The sequence below is a fragment of the Condylostylus longicornis genome, unplaced genomic scaffold, assembly GCF_029603195.1.
Source record: "Condylostylus longicornis isolate FDR11 unplaced genomic scaffold, ASM2960319v2 ptg000077l, whole genome shotgun sequence".
Taxonomy (NCBI): Eukaryota; Metazoa; Arthropoda; class Insecta; order Diptera; family Dolichopodidae; genus Condylostylus; species Condylostylus longicornis.
The window spans coordinates 355,000-377,316 of record NW_026578045.1 but is presented as its reverse complement, the minus strand read 5'-3'; the positions used below and the strand labels follow the sequence as shown (position 1 = coordinate 377,316).

At 22.6% G+C, this 22,317-nt stretch overlaps 2 protein-coding genes across 2 annotated transcripts; one reads left to right on the top strand and one right to left on the bottom strand.

Moving 5' to 3' along the window:
• Positions 1-2,917: 2,917 nt before the first annotated feature.
• LOC129612878 (TBC1 domain family member 13) lies at positions 2,918-5,271 on the top strand. Its single transcript, XM_055526684.1, has 8 exons — positions 2,918-2,999; positions 3,087-3,160; positions 3,335-3,544; positions 3,623-3,831; positions 4,245-4,443; positions 4,529-4,730; positions 4,794-4,916; positions 4,987-5,271. Exons 1-8 carry the CDS (start codon positions 2,962-2,964, stop codon positions 5,105-5,107), a joined length of 1,176 nt encoding a protein of 391 aa, XP_055382659.1. The 5' UTR covers positions 2,918-2,961; the 3' UTR covers positions 5,108-5,271.
• Positions 5,272-12,951: 7,680 nt separating this feature from the next.
• On the bottom strand, positions 12,952-19,869 carry LOC129612838 (adenylyl cyclase X E). Its single transcript, XM_055526621.1, has 22 exons — positions 19,495-19,869; positions 18,672-18,812; positions 18,437-18,596; positions 18,001-18,368; positions 17,813-17,937; positions 17,660-17,731; positions 17,443-17,587; positions 17,053-17,189; positions 16,828-16,977; positions 16,625-16,763; positions 16,471-16,539; positions 16,231-16,355; positions 15,938-16,159; positions 15,585-15,843; positions 15,447-15,521; positions 14,791-15,059; positions 14,627-14,721; positions 14,374-14,525; positions 14,088-14,274; positions 13,795-13,998; positions 13,572-13,696; positions 12,952-13,474 (listed from the first exon to the last, which is right to left on the bottom strand). Exons 1-22 carry the CDS (start codon positions 19,603-19,605, stop codon positions 13,199-13,201), a joined length of 3,606 nt encoding a protein of 1,201 aa, XP_055382596.1. The 5' UTR covers positions 19,606-19,869; the 3' UTR covers positions 12,952-13,198.
• Between the last annotated feature and the right edge of the window lie 2,448 nt (positions 19,870-22,317).

The window sequence follows — 22,317 nt, the reverse complement described above, 5'->3', positions numbered from 1 at the left end:
TATATAGCTATTTTAAGCATATTTTTGTAATTTAATTTATTAATGCAATTATTCTTATTAATTTAGTTAATATTTAAAACCTACTGGCTATAATTATTGTATGTAAGTATACAAGAGGGTTTGTTATACAGTTCAGATCTAAATGCAAAATTTGATCACCGCTCACCGACCAGTTAACCTATAATGACTTGGGAAACTGACGCTTTACTGTAAAAATTCAAGTTGAAGATCGTAATGCTCCCAAATGGAGTAAGAGAAAAAAAATAACTTTATACAACAAACAAAAATGAGAAGAGCAAAACTTGTTCTTTACAAGAAATGAGAAGAGTAAAACAATATTTAATTCTGTGTGCCACCACTTTAAGAGAAAAATTAATTTAATACAGAATTGAAAAATTAAGTGCGAAAATATTTCCTGATGCACTGGGTGTACATTTTTGTTTTATACCTATATAACATTTTAAAAAATACCTAAAATATTATAATAATAATAAAATTTGTAAAAAAAAAAACTTTAAGGTTAAACTGTGAAATTTTCTATTGCTTGTATAATAGTTTTTATATTCGTACATCTATATAGTATAAAAGTTATTTATTATAACTCTTGCTTACCTTAAATAATGTATTAAAACTCCATCTATCGTATTATATATTACATATTATTATAACAACATACTTTGCCGATAGATAACATTTTTTTTGCACATCATGAGAAGGCATAAAAGAAAAAAATAATAACCTTCCTAACAGATTTTACAAAATGCAGTATGAATGTAAATTCATGCACAGTTTGTTAAAGGAAATTGAAGTTATATAATAAAAAGAATTATATCTGTTATACTTTTATATCACATCTAAGGTTATTTTCATATGTATGTATGTATATTATTATATATAAATAATAATGGAAAAGCTTTTAGTAATAATAAATCAAATTAAAATTAGTTTAAAAATAATAATTCTTACATATTTTTTTTGACTTCTTCTTTGTCTTCTTGTTCTGTCTCATTTTTTCATCCATGTTGTTTAATAAAAAAAAGTTTTTTTCTATAAGTTTTAAAGAAACTTTTCTACTTATTCTTTGATATTTCCTATATTTTTTTTTATGTTGAATAGACAAACAGGTACATGCAGGCAATATAGAGTATGCTAAAGTATAACAGTTAGTCTTAGTAATAGAAGTATACAATATATGCCTATAAGACATCAATTTTCTAATAAACAGGCAATAAATAAAAAATAATAAAATATTTGTATACCAATAATAATATTATTAAAAATATTTAAATTTATTAATATTTTACGTTTCTTTAATATTAAAAGAAAAATATTTTCTCCTAGTTCCAAAATATCATTGATATACAGCCGCACAACTTGTATCGCACTTCTTAAAATAATTGGCTTATTTACACGTTTATTCATTGATCTTATGTACAGCTCTTCTCTTATGCTAATCACGCCCTCTCTCCTATAAAAATAAAATTTATCATTGTAAAATATCATAAAAATACAAATGCACTACTTAAAACAATGGAACTGTTTACACGTGTATGCATTGGACCGCATGTTTCTCTTATGTTCCTCGCGTCCTATACCACCTAATAAAAATATAATATATATTAATTGTATAGGATTGTATAAGAAGATCAAGATATATGTCGTATATACGCTAAACATATACACATTTAAATAGATCCAATATTTGGTTAATATTATTAAGATTATATTCTTTATAAAATATTTCTTTTTATGTACATTATGTGTATATATATATATATATATATATATATATAGAGGAATTCAGCTCTAAACACAAAATTTGATTGTTTTTGAAGGAAAAAATTTGATTACCCAAATAAAAAATCCTTTTTGTAAGAATTTTACAAAAAAAAAAATTTTTTTGAAAATATTTTGAGTTAAATCATTTAATATATTGTAATATTATGGTCTAGACATGCACATATACAACAATACTCACAATACACAAAATATAATTTTTTAGTAGAGAAAGAGGTTTTCGTTTCTATCTTAAAAGAATAATACACAGAATAAAGGTATACTTTAAAAATTTAAAGAAGATTACTAAAATAGATTTTTTTACAATTATTGACAACTCATGTTTAATATGTTAAAAATAATTTTGTTAGCTTTAAAATTAACAACTCAATTTTATGATCAAGAGAAACAAAAAATAAATAAAACCCCATAATTTTTCTTCTTTTTTCAGGCGATTCATTAGAATCAATGCCTCTCAATGACGTTAATGTTTTCTTCATCACCAAATGATCCAACATGATGTTGAACACTATGGTCGAAAGTGAGAATCCCTGTTTAACATACCTCCTACCATTCTCAGTGGATGACTATGAACTTCGTTGTGTAGCACTCTGGTGGCCATATTTCTACAATCCTGATGGTGATCTTCTCAATGATTACGATAACTTAATTAATTTACTTTTTTTTTTATTTCATCTGATAAGATTTTGTATATTCTTATTGCACTGCACGTTTAACCATTTAATTTCTTAGTTTCATGTCGCTCTAGGTATCATATTACATGCCCTCTATGTATTGTGTTGTAGCTATTCAAGGTGCCTCTTGTTTTTAATTGATAATATCGATTTCATCTTCTTGTTTATAATCTTGAACACATATTTGCATTCTTCGAAATATGTGAGTTTATTTATATCTAGGTTCATTAACAGATATTGCAAACATATCCATTACCATTTTAAAAAATTTATATAACTGTTTTTTCAATGTTAATGTTTCATTTCCAATTTGTTTTGTTTCACAATATCCAAAAAGCTGTCATTTTTTATTCCTAATTATTGTTTACTGGGAATTTTTCCAATCAAAACAAAAACAAAACCAGCTGTGCGTTGTAAAACATATTATTATAAAAGAAAAACAAATGTCAAAAAATTTTGTATACACCTCCTACTTTTTACTATTTTATCAATGAAAATACAATTAAACATGTCAATTTACAGGCAGAGGTAATACAGAAAAAAAAAGAAATTTAATATAAAATAAATTATTCCAAATAGAAAATAAATAATATTTTTTAATTTAAAATTATTTAGATTAAAAGAATTTGAAGAAATTCTTTCAGCTGAAGAAATTGATTTTAAACGATTAACAGGCGCTTGTTTTAATGGTAGGTGGAACATTTTTTTTTTTTACTTTCCATATTGTATGCATCATAATAATATTCCATATAAAGAAATCAATTGTTATCAATTATTTACTTTCAATATATTTATTTATGGTGTAAATGATCGATAAATTACTCATATTTAAGTAAATATCACAATATTTATTATAATTTTAGGTATACCTGATGCAAATGGTTTTCGTTCATTATGTTGGAAAATTTTATTAGGTTATCTTGGTACTGTAAGAAGTACATGGCCAGAAACATTAAAGAAAAAAAGAAATTTATATAAGCAATTTATAGATGAATTAGTTGTACCACCAGGTATTAATTCAGCTAAAGAATGTTCAGATCATCCATTAAGTGAAGGACCTGAAAGTGCATGGAGTAAAAACTGTTTTATTTTATTTTATTTTAAAATGCATACTTAAGATATAATATTTTAAATATTTATTTTTTAAATAGGTATATTCTTCAAAGATAATGAATTTCTCTTGCAAATTGATAAAGATGTAAGACGTTTATGTCCTGATATATCATTTTTTCAACAGCCAACTGAATTTCCATGTGAAGTTGTTGTTAATAGTAAAGGTGAAAGAAGATTACATCAAAGAGTAGCACCATCAGTTTTTAGTTCAGCAAATGTTGAAAGAAAAGGTTTAGGAATGACTAAGGTTTGAATTTTTTTTTTATATTCTATTCATTTCAATATGTTTATTGCTACTAAAATTCTAATATTTAAAATTTTTTTTGAATGCTATCTTATTTTGGAAAATAGCAAGTAAGAAAATTATCGATTAAAATATTGTCACTGATATTTGATTATGAGATTTTGAATTTTTATTTTAATTTTTAAATTCATTTCTAAACTCATTTTATATATTTTTTTAATTGTTAAACATAATTTGTTAAGTAATATGTTGCATTTTTCTTAATTACAATGCTTTCTGCAAAATATGCTTGAATTAAAAATAAAATTAGTCATGTGAAACGAGAAAGTAAAAAAAAAATTACTGCAACATTTTACTAACACATTTTTAATAATATTTTATAATATGTAATTACGGCGAATTTCTTTTTTTTATAGATTAATTTAATAACAAAAAGATCAGCTGAAAATTATGAAGCAATGGATGAAGGACAAGAAGCACATTGGGAAGTTGTACAAAGAATATTATTTTTATATGCAAAATTAAATCCTGGTCAAGGATATGTACAAGGAATGAATGAAATTATTGGTCCTATTTATTATGTAATGGCATCAGATCCAAATATAGAATTTAGAAGTAAGTTATAGTATCTAAAAAAAAAAAAAAAACAAAAAATTGATCACTTGTAAACTTACAATAATTTTTATTATTTTTTTGGTAGAACACGCAGAAGCAGATTGTTTTTTCTGTTTTACATCATTAATGGCTGAAATAAGAGACTTTTTTATTAAAACTTTAGATGATTCCGAACATGGTATCAAATTTATGATGGCCAAATTGTCAAAAATGCTCAAAGAAAAAGATGATGTTGTTTTTAATACATTAAAACAACAAGATTTATATCCTCAATACTATAGTTTTAGGTAAAATAATTTTCTTTTTTTTTTTCAATTAAATAATTAAATTTAATTTATTTTAAATTAAAGATGGTTGACATTACTATTATCACAAGAATTTCCATTACCAGATGTTGTTAGAATATGGGATTCTGTATTTGCTGATGAAAAACGTTTCAGTTTTATAATTGAAATTTGCTGTGCGATGATAGTGTATGTTAAATCTTACAGTTTATACATATTATAATAAATATTAAAATAAAAATTTTTAATTTAATTTTAGTATTGTTCGTGAACAAATTTTACAAAATGATTTCGGCTCAAATGTTAAATTATTACAAAATTTTCCACCTATTGATATTAATATTGTACTCTCTAAAGCTGTTCAACTTAGAAACGAATAGCGTTTACTTATAAAATCAAATACAATAAAATTAAATGATATGAAATAATATAGAAGAAGAAAATCATTGATTCCGAATATTACATTTAAATAATAAATGAATACTTGTAGAATATTTTATTAGGATAAACAAACTATATACCAATCAAAGTTTTATATTTTATAAAAAAAAAAAAAAAATAATCATCATAAAAACAGTTTTTACAAAATTAGAAAAAATTTTAGATGTACTTTTATAAATAAAAGTACTTACATATTATTAAATCGATGTTTTTTCAAAAAAAAAAAAAAAAATAGAAATTAAAATTAAGATTTTAAAGCGAATTAAATTGTTTTTGCAAAAAAATTTTTCTTGGGAACAAGTTAATATAATCTCGTTTGATTTAGAATTTCTATAAAAAATAAATTTATTCGTAATATTTTATATAATATAAATGAATATGTGCATGCAAATATTAAAAATGAACAAATTCTTAAAATATTTTACTTTTATCTTACTATATAATCACATCATTAATATTATCACTTTTTTAAAACAAATTCTTTTAATTTGTTTGATTAAAAAAAAAATGTGTTTTTTTTTGTATTTATTTAAAATAACAAAAAAAAAAAAACTAATTATTCTCAATTTTTATAATAAATATATTAATTAATTTTTATAGAAAAACCAAAACATAATGTGTTTTATATTTTTATTTCAAATTTTATATATTTCTATAGGAAGATTAATATTATAGCTTGGAAATTAAGGTAAATATTGCGTGAATTAATAAATTTAACATTAAATTACTTAAAATATTAATTGTTACAATTAAATTTTAACAATACATTTTTATTTTAACAATTTTTTAAACGAATTCCAAACAGATGAGCGGAAATGATATAGGTAAGTTCTCATTGAAAATCTCTTACAATCTCTGATATCTACTTATTTCGAAAAATTGAGATTAATCATAGCTTGATAATAATGTAATATTGCTATATGTATATGATAATACCTAAACAATTATTATTACGCTACACTATGTTGATTCTTAGCGCAAATTTTTACTTGACTGAATGGAAAGAATGAAATAATTCTTGCTGCTCTTGTTATTTATAATAAGTCATCTCTCTTATTAACCCGAACTATATAATAAATTCACAATTTACTAATTAAATTTTATTGTTATATCTAAAATAAAATTTCAGTATCAATTTAAAATTTACTTTTCAAAGTTAAAATCCCTTCTTAGTTCTTTAACAATATTAATATATTCCAAGTTATTAGTAGACAGATATTCAACTTTATAGATATAGTTATTTAATTTTTTTTTTTTACAAACTCTAGCTATTAATTAAATTTTCAAAATATATATCTTTTAATAACGTCTATTTCTATATATAAGACGACGATTTCTAAATACACGACGATTACGATTTCTTACAGTACGATAACGTTTTGCTGTCCTATAACGATAACCATCATCTTGTGAAAATGAATGTCCTGGTTCTGGTTCTGGTGCTAAATATTCATTACTAGGTTCTGATATTATTGATGATTGATGTGATATACCAATATCACCACTACCATGTACTGGTGGTAAATATTCAGATGATATTTCTGAAACATCAGCTACAACAAATGATACAATCATTAAAATGGCACAAATTGTAATGGATTTAAACTGAAAATTAAAGTAAAAAAAAAAATAAATAAAATTTATATAACTTAATTAAATTAATATTTGAAAAGGAAATTACCATTTTTATTCTAAGAATTGTGAGGTGAAGAAAAATTTTGGCTTTATGGCTTCGTTAATCACTGTCCAATTGCTAAAATTGAAATAATATTTTTTAACAAAATGTTTATTAAATTTATATAAAAATTTATTCTGATATCTTTTTTACCATTCCCAAAAATTATAGTTAAATTTGCCAAATTAATCAACACTAATTAGTAAGTGTATTAAAGCTTTTTATGTGGAATTAATTGTTCATATTTCATTCATGTATTAAAATTTATTTTTTCATTCCAATTAAATTGTTACTAAAATATAAAAGGTAGAATCAATTAAATTCAATACTACCGTATACTATAAAATAAATGAAATTGGAAAACTTACCATTTATTTATAATAAATTTATTGTTTCCTACATTTTGTTTAACACCTTAACAATTTGAAATTTAATTTTTCTATTTAATTATCTATTTAAGCATTATTAAGAGCAATTTAATTGGTTTCTTAAATTTTATACGAAATTATTTTTAATTAATTTTCAATTTTAAAATTAAAACATGTTTTCAAATTTATAATTAATTTAATTTAAATTTAATTTGATTTTCTTAAATTAATTAGCCATAATGCTCAATAATATTAAATTCTAAATCATAATTTATATTTTAATTTAATTTGATCTTGATTATTTATTGAGTGCTGATAAACAAGTCAAAATTAGCTTAAATATAAAAAAAAAATGTCTTAATTATTAATAGCTGTTAAAATTCATTAAAATTATAGCACAAATTATTTTATTATTTTATCTAGCTACATAAATTTGATTAAGCTACCTAAAAATTTTTTATAATATATTCTGTAATTTTTATTATATAACTCATACTTCTTGTTACTAACTCGTATTTGAAAAAAATAAAAATAAAATTAAAAAATCAAATTTATTATTTTAGAACTTGCTTTTTAAAAAAAAAAGGTTTTTTCCCATCGAAATCATGCGCCCATTTGCCTACCCTATAAATAATAAAGTCTTATAGATATTAAATATTTTTTTTACGATATACTTAATTATATAATTAAATGAGAACAAGCCGGGATTTTCAAAATATAAAATTTTCTAAAACTCGTTTCGTAAATTCTTAAATAAAGCTTATCCAATAAAATCGAAAAAAAATATTTACACATGTTATTTTGTATTTTGTACATTTATATACGATATTACTTTCACTAATAGTATATCAGTTATTATAACACAATTAATGTTACTAAGCTATATGCATGTTAGTATGTGTTTGTACTATAGTAATATACTTGTATTTTAATATAAGTACGTACATATATAAATGTTATATATGTATATAACAAATATTTAATAAAAAAGCAGAAATCGTAAATTATATATGCCGTTTAAAAGAGAGAGGAAAGTTTTTTTTTGTTTTTTTGATAAATGAGTATGAAAATTCAAATTTACATTAAGGAACAAAAATATGATGTACTCTAGAATCTCGATTTTTAATATTTTTTACGATAAAATAATAGTTATATTATATTGTTTTATTTAACGTTTCTATATTAGCTTCTTAATACATTCTACTCGCAATTTGTTCTTGAAATTATTTATTATCAAAATTCATTCCTATAATTTACTGAGATTAAAAAATGATTTTATGTTATTCCGTTTCACTTCTTCAATTTGATACAAGTTTTACGGTATTTGTCTCATTTTCTTCATAAATTAAAATTTTGTTCAATTAATCAACTTTCTCTCTTTTATTTTAATTAATGAGTTCAAATTTAAAATCTGCTTGTCATATTTTTTGTAATTTTTAATTACATTATGCTGCATAAGTCCTTGTCTTTAAAGTTTTTGGAATTATGTGTTGTTCTTATCTTTTTGAAGCTTACAAAAATTCTAAATTCTGTTGAAATAATTACTTTGACATTGAAATTTCAATACAACATGATATACAATTGTTAAATCTATATGGCATTGCTATAATTTCGGCATCATGGGTTTATATACAGTTTTATATTTCAATTGTAGTAATTTAATGTGTCAATCTATTTTAATCCTACATAGACATTTTAATATAGACATTTACATAATTTATTAAACGTGTAACAAATATAAAGAAAATTTTTACGGTTCTAAATCTCATATACGACATTAAACTTTATGTTACACGTTTCACATTAATTTAAACATGTGATTATAATATTTATTATTTATGCTAACCAGAATAAAGAATTTATTTCCCCATAATATAATTAGTTTAAAATCACTATTATATAATTAATTTACAATTTGAAATGCTACAATCTTCAAAATATCATATTAAATTTTAATTATATGCGGAACTATTATTATATTTGTTATTTCAATTATATTATATAATACAATTTTTATTATTATCATCCTACAAGCATTTTTATAATTAGAATCAAGAATTATTTCTTTATAAAATATAAATAATAATTAAAATACCAAACAAGATTTAATTTTAAACTATACTATATGCCTATACAATATTCAATAATAAAAAATAGATTTTAATCTACGATAATTTAAAAAAAAAAAGTCAAAACAAAAATGAAGAATAAAATAAAAATTTTTTGTTTTGGTGGAGTACTTGTTCACATTAATTTTTAATTCACTAAAACTAATTAAATTAAGCTCTGTGCTCTCTATGGAGAGCAAATACAAATGGCATAAAATTGAAGAAGAAAAAAAAAAAACTTAACATCTCCAAATTAATTATGGAAGAGCATTTTATATTTTAATTATCTAAATTTAAAAAAATATAAATTAAAATTTTAAGAGAATTTTTCATATAAATTTAATTGAATTTTTAAAATAAATAATCATTCAACGTCGTACCACCGAAGACAACTAGAAAAAAAAAATTTGGAATTTTCTAATATAAAATCCAAAATGGTAACATTTTTAAAATTGTTCTATTATTTAAATTTAATTTTAATTCTTCTTTTCCATTTTCAGTTTAAATTCATTACAATTTGTTCTATTTTAATGATGGTATCATTTGTTGTAGCTGATGTTTCAGAAATTTCATCTGAATATTTACCACCAGTACATGGTGGTAGTGATATTGGTATATCACATCAATCATCAATAATATCAGAACCAAATAATGAATATTTAGCACCAGAACCAGAACCAGGACATTCATTTTCACAAGATGATGGTTATCGTTATAGGACAGCAAAACGTTATCGTACTGTTAGAAATCGTAATCGTCGTGTATTTAGAAATCGTCGTCTTGTATATAGAAATAGACGATATTAAAATGTACCCACTTATATACATGTAAAATGTAGTTCTTTTTCTTCTTTTGTTTTGTTGTTTAACATGATCCAAATTTTATAACACCATATTTCGTTAAAAAAAAAAAGTATGTACTTATCACAGATTTAATAAATTTTTAAAATTATAAAATCATATTGTTGTTAAATTATGATATTTCCTGTCGAATCCGTATATCTTCTTGAGGGATTGTAAAAAAAAAAATCAGCAAAGTTAAATTAATAAGATAATCTTTTCCACATCGTTTTTAGTAACTATTCCTGCAATATAAAAAAAATATATAAAATTAGTTTATATATCTTAAAAATATTATAATATTTATTTGTATCTATATATGTGAACGATGAACAATTTATCAAAAATGTTACAGACGGAATTATCACTACTGCTAACGTTACCTATGGAACAACGTCAGAGACACACAGTTACGGACAGAGTATGAAAGATATATGAGCTCTATGAGCATCATTCAAAAATATTAAAAAAAAATTTAATTTACTGCTTCATAATTACATTGCAAATGATATATTCCTGAATATTTCCGATAATATTATTCCGTGGTTTAATTTCTACTTTAAAATATATTGAAAACTTTATTTTATAATGTGATGGCTCTTTGTTTTCATAATTTTGAATGCGATAGCAGTCATAAAACTGGCATCTTACTAATATGCTAGGCTTTCAAAATAATTTTTAAATTTAAAATATTTCTGAAGCCTAAGGACTTTTGTGACCATGATATTTAAACATGTCGAATTTTGTAATAAACTACTCTATGATCTATCATTCCTAAATATTGTATTTATAATTAGAATCACTTTAAAATCTAACTATGTTACTTGAGTAATTATATTATTTATTTATCCAATATAGGATATCACAAGGATATTAAAAGCAAATTGCACTAAGAAAACAAGAAGAAAAAAAAATTAAACAAAAATTTTATAAAAAAGCGGTCATCGCTAATCGCTTTAATGGGCCAATTTTTTGGCGAGCCTAATTTGAACAACTGCGAATCTGAAGAGTGATTTTTGTTTTCCATTTTTTGTTTTGTATTTTTATTCCATATATTTTCTTATATTTTTTATATTTCAGATAATTTTGTAATTTTTATTCATTTGATGCTCTCTTATGCAGAGAGGAAGAGAGAGAGAGAAAGGTTTTCATATTACCTCCCGCAATTAGTATATTTTGGGCAGTAAATTACTTCCCTAAACAACCCCCCTCTTAACTCTACTACATAATAGTTTGTGATATAATTTTGCGTTCGGTTAAATTTGATTGCAACAATGTTATTTTTCAGCAGGATATATTTTTTTTGGTTTAGTTTTTTTTTGCCGTGTTAAGTTATTTTTGTTTGTATATATATTTTTGTAATGTTGCAATTATAATTATATAATATAGGGATGCAACAAACCTTTGTCCCATAAAGCATCGGACCGCCAAGAATAATATGAAAATTTTCATCTTATATACTTACAAAATGGTTAAAATTTTATATCTGTGATTTATAAAATGAATCTTATTGCGAAAAGTTTATTCTATGTTATATTTTTAATTCTAAAAGAGGATGCAAAAATAATAAAAAAATAAAAATAAATAAAAAAGCTTATTCGCGAATTAATTTTTAGCTGGCGAAACAAGGAAATTTTTTTTAACCTTCAACAATATTTTTATAATAGCGACAACAATAATTCAAATCCTGAATTATAGAAAAATGAATTTATAAAAAAAAAAGCTCTTTTTTCCATCTGACTACCGTGGTATTAGATTTACCATTGCTTCTCCATGATGCATAATGTCTGGTGCATACGAAGTGAATTTTATCAAGGATTTTACAATATAAAATTTACCTATAATTCTTTTTTAAACAACATTTTGGATGCTTCAGCAATGTTAAGAACCATTTCAGTTGGATCTGGTTTGGAAATTCACTAAAGAACAATGTCTAATGAAAGTTTTTGATGCAATGAAAGAAAGTAAGAAAATAAAAATTAATTTATAAAAACCAGTTATGGAGAAAAGTTCTTAAAAAAAAAAACCAATGGTAAAAAATTCATATAAGAGTAGTAAATGAAAAAAATCTTTAAATCTCTGGTTGAAAGATGAAAAAAAAATATTATGAAGGTGAATAAAATTTCATGTTGTTCAAAATTGAATATTTAGAAGAATTTTAATATTTGATTTCATATTATTGAGCACATAAATTAATTTAAATGTACATTGTATTTTCTTCACTATTTTAATTTAAATAATTAAAATCAAAATTATATTTTAACATCAGATCATTAATTTTTTAATAAATTAGGAAAAATATTATTTTTTATACAACAAATTAAAAGTTAGGAAGTTAATTCAAACTCACTGAAAATGATTTCAAAGAGAATAAATATAGTCGAACACCCTAACAATTATGCAGAGCTATGAATTCTCGTTGATTCTAATTTAAAAACAAGATTAAAAATCTAAACAATATATAGAATAAATCTAGTGCAATTAGATATTTATATGAATTCGTATATAGGTTGATATTTACAATATGAAAAAATCTAATGATAAATTTGCAAATTGTCTTTTTCAATACAATTATTCAATAATATAAATCAATAATTATACTTAAACTAAACATTTTTACTTGTACAAATTTTTAAATTATTATAATTTTACATTGAAACAGTTTTAGTTTAATCTTATAATTAAATCAAAAATTAAAATAATAATTAAAAAAATAATATATAAAATAATGTTATGATACAAAATTAATTATAATTTAAACTTAAATTTAAAAAAATTTCAAAGTCTTAATTTTGTTTTGATTAGTACATTAATTTTTTTTTAATTTGTATTTTTCTTTAAATAATTATACATTTAATTTAGTTAATTTATTATTATTTTATTTAATTAAAAAATATTTTAATAGCTATTCTGAAAATTTTAAATTGTTTGTTTTTTTTTCTGCATTGAGATTTCCGATTGTTTTTCTTTTTTTAATAATTAATTCTTTTTTTTTACTTAAAAAATAAATTGATACTCTTAATATTAATGACTGTATAAATTAAAGTTTTGTATCATCATTAATAACAATTGTAACATCATTTTTTCCAGAATTATAATCTTCTGTACTTTCAACTGTACTTAAACTAACATCTTCTGCTATTGTATAACCTTCAGGCTTAAGATTATCATTTAAATTTTCTTGTATTAAATTGAGATCATCATCTTGACATACAAAATATGTTGGTATTTCACCACGTCCTCTAACAAATGTATAACCACGATATTCACATTTTATATTAAATGATTTTAAAACTTTTGCTGTTTCTTCTGTCACCTAAAAAATTTAAAAAAAAAAACATAATTTTTATTAAATTACAATTAAAGAATTTTAAGTAATCAAGAATAATCAAGAATAATATAAAAATTTTAACCTGAATTCTACCATCAATTCCAGTTGTATCCATTCTTGAAGCCATATTAACAGGATTACCCCAAACATCATATAATGGTTTACTTGAACCAACAACACCAGCCATTATTTCACCATGTGATATACCTATACTAACGCAATATTTTTTTTTTTTTTAAATTAAATTCAAATATTTTTTAAAAATTTAAATAATACATTTTTTAATAATATTTTAATTTCATTACCAATTCTTAATTTTCCATTTGTAAAACTTTCATTTGCATCAAATTCACGTAATTTTTTCATTAATTTAACAGCAAATTCTGTCATAACATATACAGGATTTTGAATATTTTTAGAGCTAGCCTTACGTTCACGATTTGATTTCGATTCAGTTAAATGTTTATGGGTTGGTACTTGTGGAGAATCATAGCTTAAACGTTTTGATCCTATACATATGAAAAGGCATAAGATTGTTTAAAAAAAGTCAAATTAATTCAAATTTATTGCCAATAATATGCATTAGAAGAGAACGTACCACCACCTAAATGTAAAGATCTTCTGCCATTAGGTAGTAATGTTGAAGTTCTACCAGCTATTACTGGTCTATTACAATGTGATGTTATTGATTCACAACGACCTGGATTTAAACCACATGCCGCCATATATGTCCAACCAGAAATTTTAATTTTTTCAATTTTTAATGGGCCATTATGACTTGTTAACTAAAATTAAAATTCAAATTAAGGAACTATAGAAAATTGGTATATGAAAATCAAATTTGTTACTAACTTGGAATTCTATACAGAAACTAGTTTACTTACAATTTCATCAAAATCACATATTATTTCATTTAAAACATTTAATCCAACTTTTTCAATATCTTTATTACGTATGGTTGCAAACATAATTGCAACATTTTCATATTCCTCCGAATATAATTCATCTTTCATTTCTCTTGCTAAATAAATTTTAGCTAAAAAAAAAATAACAAAAATTAAGAAACAATTAATTAATTATTATAAAATTAATGAAATTTTTCAAAAAATTTAATAAATTAAGAAAATATTGGAATACCAAGATGAGCTGGTAAAATATTTTGTACTAAAATATTAATTGTTTCATTTGTTACTTGTGCATCTTCTTGTTTCTTTTGTAATTGCCTTTTCCAACTATAAATAACATTGAAAACATAATTTATTAAATAACTATTTAAAATTTATAAATATTTATTAATTTACTTGTAATCAACTTTTGATATATATTCATTTTGACGATCCATTAAATGAAATACAATAAAACTTATTACAAATATCAATAAATGTGAACTTTCAGCTGGTAATCCTAAATTGGTTGATGAACTTTCTTTATAAATATTATAATACAATGACATTATAATCCAACAGTATGATATTACAATAATAAGACCAATTAAAAATTTGAATAAATATGGTATTCGGGGAAATAAAAATGTCATACATAATGTTAGAATTAAACTTTCTGTAATTGCCTGTATAAATTAAAAAATTAAAATTTAAATATTATTTAGTTGGTTAATTTAATATATTTTTGTATCTATGAGTTTATTTGAATATTAAATAATAAAATTAATGTAAATTAGCGTTATAAATAGGATCAGTAGGAACTTGAACCTCAAAATGCAACAAACATAATGCACAGTACACTAGCATTATGTGTTATTGAAAACAACTAAATCATTGCAATTAATAGAGTTCTTAGTGTAATCTGAGTAGTTAAACTAAACCGTAGTTAGTTGAGCTTGTATTCTATGTATTCTACATAAAATATTTTTCTTTAAGGCCATGTTTATCGAATATTTAAAAATTTTTCATTCTTAAAATGCCCAAATTAAATTATATTATATATGATCTTTTACCCATGGATTTAAGCAAACTCGGTGACGTTCATAAAAATCATCATCTTTTTTTATGTCATCATCTTGACAATGTATCTGAAATATAATAATGATTACAACAAATATTTTAAATTGTACTTTTTTAAATAGCAAACTTACCAATGGTATTAACGATACAACACATAGTATTCCTACTGTTAATAAATAAATCACAAATCTACCAAAAAAATTTCGCATTAATTTATCAGAAATTTTATAAAAAAATTTTGAAAATATATTTTTTGGTTCTAATGGTTCATCAGTTTCATCGTCCGGTGCTTTTGAAAATACAATCCATAATTTTTTATACCATGTTAATGGTAAAAATAATAATAAAACACAAAATAATACACCATCAAGTATCCAAAAGAAACAAGATCTAAAAATATTAAAAATTAAACTTGAGAAACTTTGCTAGTAAATCAGCTTTTCCATTTTTCCATAAAATAATTTTAATTAAAAATTTAACTTACAATTTATTGATTATTTGTAATATAAATATTCCAGTAAATGTTAAAATACCAGCTAAACAACTGTACTTTAACATAACATCTGGCTCCTTTAGAAATTGTTTTTCCCATGCCCAATCTTTAAATAATAGAAAAAATGTTGAAACACTTTTTCGAAATTTTCTTTCTTCAATTTCATCACGTGTTAAATGCCCTTGATTTCCAAAACACCATAGCCGACTTACACTAAAATTAATATATTAATTGTTAACAAGTAAAACTTTTGTTAAAAATTTGATTTTTTTTTTTATTCTTACTGAAATTTTCCAATCGGCATTTTATCTAATTCACTGCTCATCTCAAGTTTAGCTTGTATCCAAATTTGATTATATTGTTCAATGGAACTTTGCATGAAATTTGGTGATGCATCAAGTTTCGGTGACTAAAAGTAAAAATAATAATGAATTAAACAGTGTTTAATAATACCATTGTCGGATTAAATAAAATTTCGGGCATAAGCCTATTTTGTAGGATAATTTCATTTATTTCATACTTACTCTAGAATGACTTTCGAGTTTTCTTCTAACACCAACTGATTGTCTTGGATGCTCATCTGAAATATAAAACTGAAAATATTTAAAATTAATTTAATTTTTACTACTTTAACTTATTTTACAAAAATAATATAAGATAACGATGTGTTTAAAATACTTTTTTCGGTTGTTTAATTAAAAATGTTTCAATATTACTTCTTCTTAACACTTCATCTTTTTTAGCTTCTTCAGTACCCATTTCATATGGATAAAATCCTTCAAGTAATTCTAATGTCTGTCTACTAACATGTACTCTCCTAAAAAAAAAGAAAACTTCTATTCAATTTATAATTAACAAATTAAAATCATATAAAATTTTACCCTGCTTTTCCAGTTGATTCTAAACGATTTGCAATATCAACATCTTTTGACCAAACATCATATTGCCATTTACATGCACCAATTACGCCTGATAGACAATGACCTGAATGTACACCAATTCTCATGTCAATATCTAAATTACGATTTGTTCTAGAAAAAATAATAAAAATAAAATAAGTTGAAGTCGAAATTATAAACTAAAATACTTAAAAGTATAAATCTAACCTAACTTCTCTGATATCGCGAATCATTCGAAGGCCTAAATCAACACAACTTTTAGCATGATGATCATTTTTCTGTGGTATACCTGACACACAATAATAACAATCTCCCAAAAATTTTATACGTAAACAATTGTATTCCTAAAAAATAATTTAACGTAAATAGCTTAAATAATACAATTTTAATGATTTAAGATTTATTTCTAATAATATGTGGTAGTTTAGTAAAGACTTAATGATAAGTTATTTTAAAAATGCTATCGTATAATCCTATAAATATTTCATTTTTAGAAAATTTGTATATGTACAAAGAACATTATTTAAAAAAATTGAGTGCTCTTCAATTTCTAAACCTTAATGCAATAACTATTAATATTAATTTAATTTATAATACCTCAGATGCTTGATCAAATTTTACAAATAATTCATGTAATGTTTCAACTAAATTCTTTACATCTAAAGTTGTTGTTAAATATGTATAATTTACAACATCAGCATATAATATTGTAACATCATGATGTTCATTTACAAATAGTTTCCTAAAAAATATTAATTTTATTTACAAATAATTTAAAAATTGTAATTTTAAAAATCGAATATGATGTACATACGCTGTATCTGGACGCCAAAAACGTGGTTTTACTGATACTTTACGAGTGTCTCTGTTGCTTAGCCTTGATAGTCTGCAATAATCAGAAAAAATTTTCAATATCAATGTGAAAAGTTCGAATTGAATCAATCAAAATTTTTAAAAATTCCATTACTTATTATTATCCTTTTCTTTATCTCTTTCAATATTTTCTGTTTTAATTAATTCAATACGTTCTCTTAAATCTCTTTCCAAATCATTTGCTAAATTTGATGGTATTATGCTTAATAGCAGATTTTTCTACAAAAAATGTAAGTAACTTTTTCATATACAATATAATTTTCAAAATTTTTGTATACTAACTTCTTGATCCCTTGCATATCTTAATAATAAATTTTCTTCAACACATTCTCTACGATCCAAAAATGCTGTACGTATTGCAATTTCTTTCATTAAACGAAAATACATACCAAATGCATTAACACATAATAAAAATAGGCCATCAGTAAGAGTCTTAGTTATAATCTCTGATTGATCATCTAAACGGTATGTGATCATAGCAAATGTTAAAATATAAACAGCAGTCGTTGCCAAACCAAATATTAATGCATGTAAATTTTCACTTAACGGTATAAATATATATATTGCATATAAAACAAAACCAGCATATGCTGGACGTAATTCTGGTTTCGGAAAATCAACTAATGAATGATATAATGGTATTAATAAATCTAAAAGAAAAGGTAAAATATTGAATAATAAAAGAATGAAATTGAAAATATTAAGAAGTTTGGCTAACCTGCTACAACCATTACTAATACAGCCACAAATGATGCAATATAAGTTGCTGATGGTTTACGTCTAATATAATCTTCTTTAAATGTTATAAATAATGATGCCCATACTGCTAATATTGCTCCAACATATATTAAAATTTCGGGAAATATTCGTTCTTTATCCTAAAATTAATTGAAATTATTATTAAATTTAAGCATTTTAGTAATAATTTAAGAAATTTAATGGATAAAACTTACATCTACTACCGACACTAATACAATTGAATGTGCACCTCCAACTACAAATTGTAAAACAATAAATATTGACAAGTAACTTCTTTGTAATCTTTGCATATATGTTTGATAAAACGGCTCCAATTCTAAATTGAAACATTGTTTCTATAAAAATATAAAATATTCAATTTATAATGAATTATAAAATTAATGTGTCATATAAAAATGAAAAGTAAAATAAAAATACTAGGAACTAAATTTACACATTTATTTTTTAATATATTTTTATTGTTTAATTCCAAGCGTTAGTTATTTAATTTCACGAATAAAACTGTCAGAGCGCTTAAAGCAAAATGCACAAATATTATAGTATGTACTTATAGTTGTTTTACAGTACTAAAATTTCTGAATTGTGTTGTAAATTTAACCGATAGAGTTTTGACTTTATGTCACTTGACTCTATTAAAAGAATTTATATAATATGTACTTAATAATTTAAAAATTCCAGTCAATCGATTTTCCATGACAATTGATTTCGATTTCACACACAATTTATTATATTTTATTGAAGTGTAACAAAATTGATTGTCAATTTTCTTATTGTCAAATAAATAAAATTTATTTAATATCCGGCATTATTTTTAATATCAAACTTTAAAAAATGCATTATTATCGAATTTAAATGTAAATAGAAAATTTTTCAAGAAATAAAATGCAATTTAAACATTAAATTTCGCCTAATTGTCTTTATGAACGCACGCCTATAAATATCCAATATAGTCATATATCTTTCTATATTATTATATGTAATATAACTTTACCTTAACTATATAATTATTTAACTTACCCTTAAAAATCCCCATTCCCATTTTTTATCGTAAAAAATTCTATCACTTTTATTACTATTATTTAATGTCCTTTGTATATGCGCTGATTGCCGGCGTATTACTTGATCCATAATCCTAATAAAACTTATTATATTCTACGTTGCATTTAACATGTACATATAAATTCAATAAATAATTGCAATTTATAGTAATAATAATTGAAAATCAAAATAAATAATGTATTATTGCATAAAAATTTCATAAAGTTTTTACGATAGTCATTTTAAATTTATATTATTGTTGTAAATTAAATAAATAATTAAAAAATTTATAAAATAAAATTTATTTTTTCATATAATATTTATTATATATTGTCCATTATTATCATTTTATTATTATGTTTACTTAAGTACATATATTAAATATTTATTGCACTTTTCTAATAAATTGTATTTAAATTAATCACAAAATGTTGGAACACTTAAATACAACATATCATTTTAATTGGTGTAATATTAATTTATAGTATATCTAAAACGAAATTATAATTATTTAATAATTCTTATCATAGTTATAATTCATAATAATTAATTTTTGTTGCGCCTACTCTTAAATTGAATTCATAACTTCGTCATATTTGAGCCGAACTCAAAATTTTGTATACGGAATGGAAATTGACATTTTACAAATTGTGAGTATGCCAAACTATAATTGTATAATATTGTGAATTCAGCTTATATATGACAAAGCAATGAATTCTGAGTAACGTTAGACATGCACGCTACTCAACTTTTGCGGATTAAACATTAAATTATATCCATTGAGGAATAAATATTTGAAAATTTAAATTTGTAATCAATTTTCACAGTTCAACTAACAAATACGGCAGTATTAGCTTTATAAATTTAGCTATTTTAACAACAAATAAATATTTTTAATAATTTTTAATATATATTTTTATTTATTAAATTATTTTTTTTTAAAAATGTGTAAAACCTAATGCTTAATACTGAATTTATAATTGTGTGTATGCATTTTATGCACGTGCACATTATTTCAATGTAAATGTCTACAACCTTTGAGTATTTCCGTTGTATATTATGATAAAACTTTTCAACATTACAATTAATAAATGTTAGGATTACACTTTACATACAAAACTTTCATATGAATTGAAATAATCCTAATGCAAACCATTAAATTACATCATAACATATTTGAGTATGCCATCATTTTCAATGGAAATTTACTATAATACTTTTGTGTTTATATAAGATTTTATAAGTTTGTATATATAAAATTTTTATTTGTTAAAAATTAAAGGATTAACAAGACTATCTTCAATTCTACTATCTGGTGAAATCACAGCCGAAGGTCAAATTCTTTTTATTTATTTAAATTTAAATATTTTAAATAAACACTAACAGAGCTTTCACATTGTTCGTTGTTTGAGTTTTTTTTTTGTTTTCTGAAAATTGATTGCACTTTATAAATATTTTCAAAAACTGCAATAAATGTTTTTAATTTTATCAATTTATTAATTAATTGAAAAACATTATAAATTTTTATTTGCTTTTTTTATAATTTCAAGTTTAACGAAAATGTCATTATTGACATTATAACATGTGTGTGCGTAATATATTATAATGCAGGTACATATATGTACACATTTTAATAAAAGAGTACATTAGTATAACATTTTTGTAATATTGTCGCAAGATATGATCAGGCACATCGGAATATTTTATTAATGGAATAAATTCTGTTATACAAGCTTAACGCTACAAGTTTAAATTATCTATTACTACCAAACGTTTCTTTGCAGACCAAAATTTTATACTATTACACGCCAGGTGGAACTTATAATTAAACAGCTGCGACATCCATAATTTTAAACTTTTAATTACAGACAATATTTTTGTTATAATAATAAATCAGTGTAAAATTTAAAAAAAAAAATCAAAATCTGATATCAAGAAAGTAATTTTTTTTTTTATTGAATCTGTACACCTACCGGCTTTTCTAATCAATAAAAATGAAAAAAATACTATGTATGTACGTAGAAAAAATTAATAAAAACAATAAGTGTTATACCACAGTATAATATTTTCAAGATGAATCATAAATAATGTGACAACAATTTACTAAAATGTTATACTCGTATTGATAACAGTACAAATTGGTTTATAAAATATTTATTAATACACAGAGTATCGCTTTTTGAATTAAATTTCTTTTCAATTTTGTTATATTTTTTTTTTCTTTTTATTTATTTGAATTGCCTTTTTATATTTTAACAATAACAATAAATTATTGAATCAATGTCCCGACAACAGAAACTTTAATAGGTTTTAATGGTGTTATTGTTTTCTTAACAAGTGGGAAACTTTTTTTTCTCTACTTATTTTATAATATTGATTAGTATTTTTTGTTATCAGACCATAATATTGATACACTGATAAGATTGATAAGAGAAAGCGTTTTTTTTTCTTTTGAATGTACTGTAGATGTAGAGGTGTATGTAAATATTCTTAGTATAAACTCTATGATTGAAAAATTTTTAGTTTTTTAGCATACTTCAAAACAAAGTAAAATTAAGTTAATATTTCGCCTTATTAATTCGCCTTATTATTTCGCCTTATGTCCAACTCTAATTGGCATTTCTTTTGTTTACCCAGTGTTCGCATCAAATCTATAGATTTTTGCCAGAACAGCTGAAGCTATTATTTTCTCGGCAAAACTACCAGTTTCACTAATTTCGTATCCGCTACATAGCTTGTGGAGAACTCATCTTGATTAAGGGTATGGCGTGTTTTCTTCCTTATATTCCTTCTTTCAGCGAT

Coding starts and splice junctions, on each gene's coding strand:
- LOC129612878 (XM_055526684.1), top strand. CDS start 2,962: ATGAAAATACAATTAAACATGTCAATTTACAGGCAGAG. Junction 4,444..4,528: donor TCCAAATATAGAATTTAGAA/GTAAGTTATAGT, acceptor TTTTTTTGGTAG/AACACGCAGAAGCAGATTGT. Junction 4,731..4,793: donor CCTCAATACTATAGTTTTAG/GTAAAATAATTT, acceptor TTTAAATTAAAG/ATGGTTGACATTACTATTAT.
- LOC129612838 (XM_055526621.1), bottom strand. CDS start 19,605: ATGGATCAAGTAATACGCCGGCAATCAGCGCATATACAAAGGACATTA. Junction 16,160..16,230: donor ATGCCGATTGGAAAATTTCA/GTAAGAATAAAA, acceptor TATTAATTTTAG/TGTAAGTCGGCTATGGTGTT. Junction 13,999..14,087: donor ATCTTTACATTTAGGTGGTG/GTACGTTCTCTT, acceptor TCATATGTATAG/GATCAAAACGTTTAAGCTAT.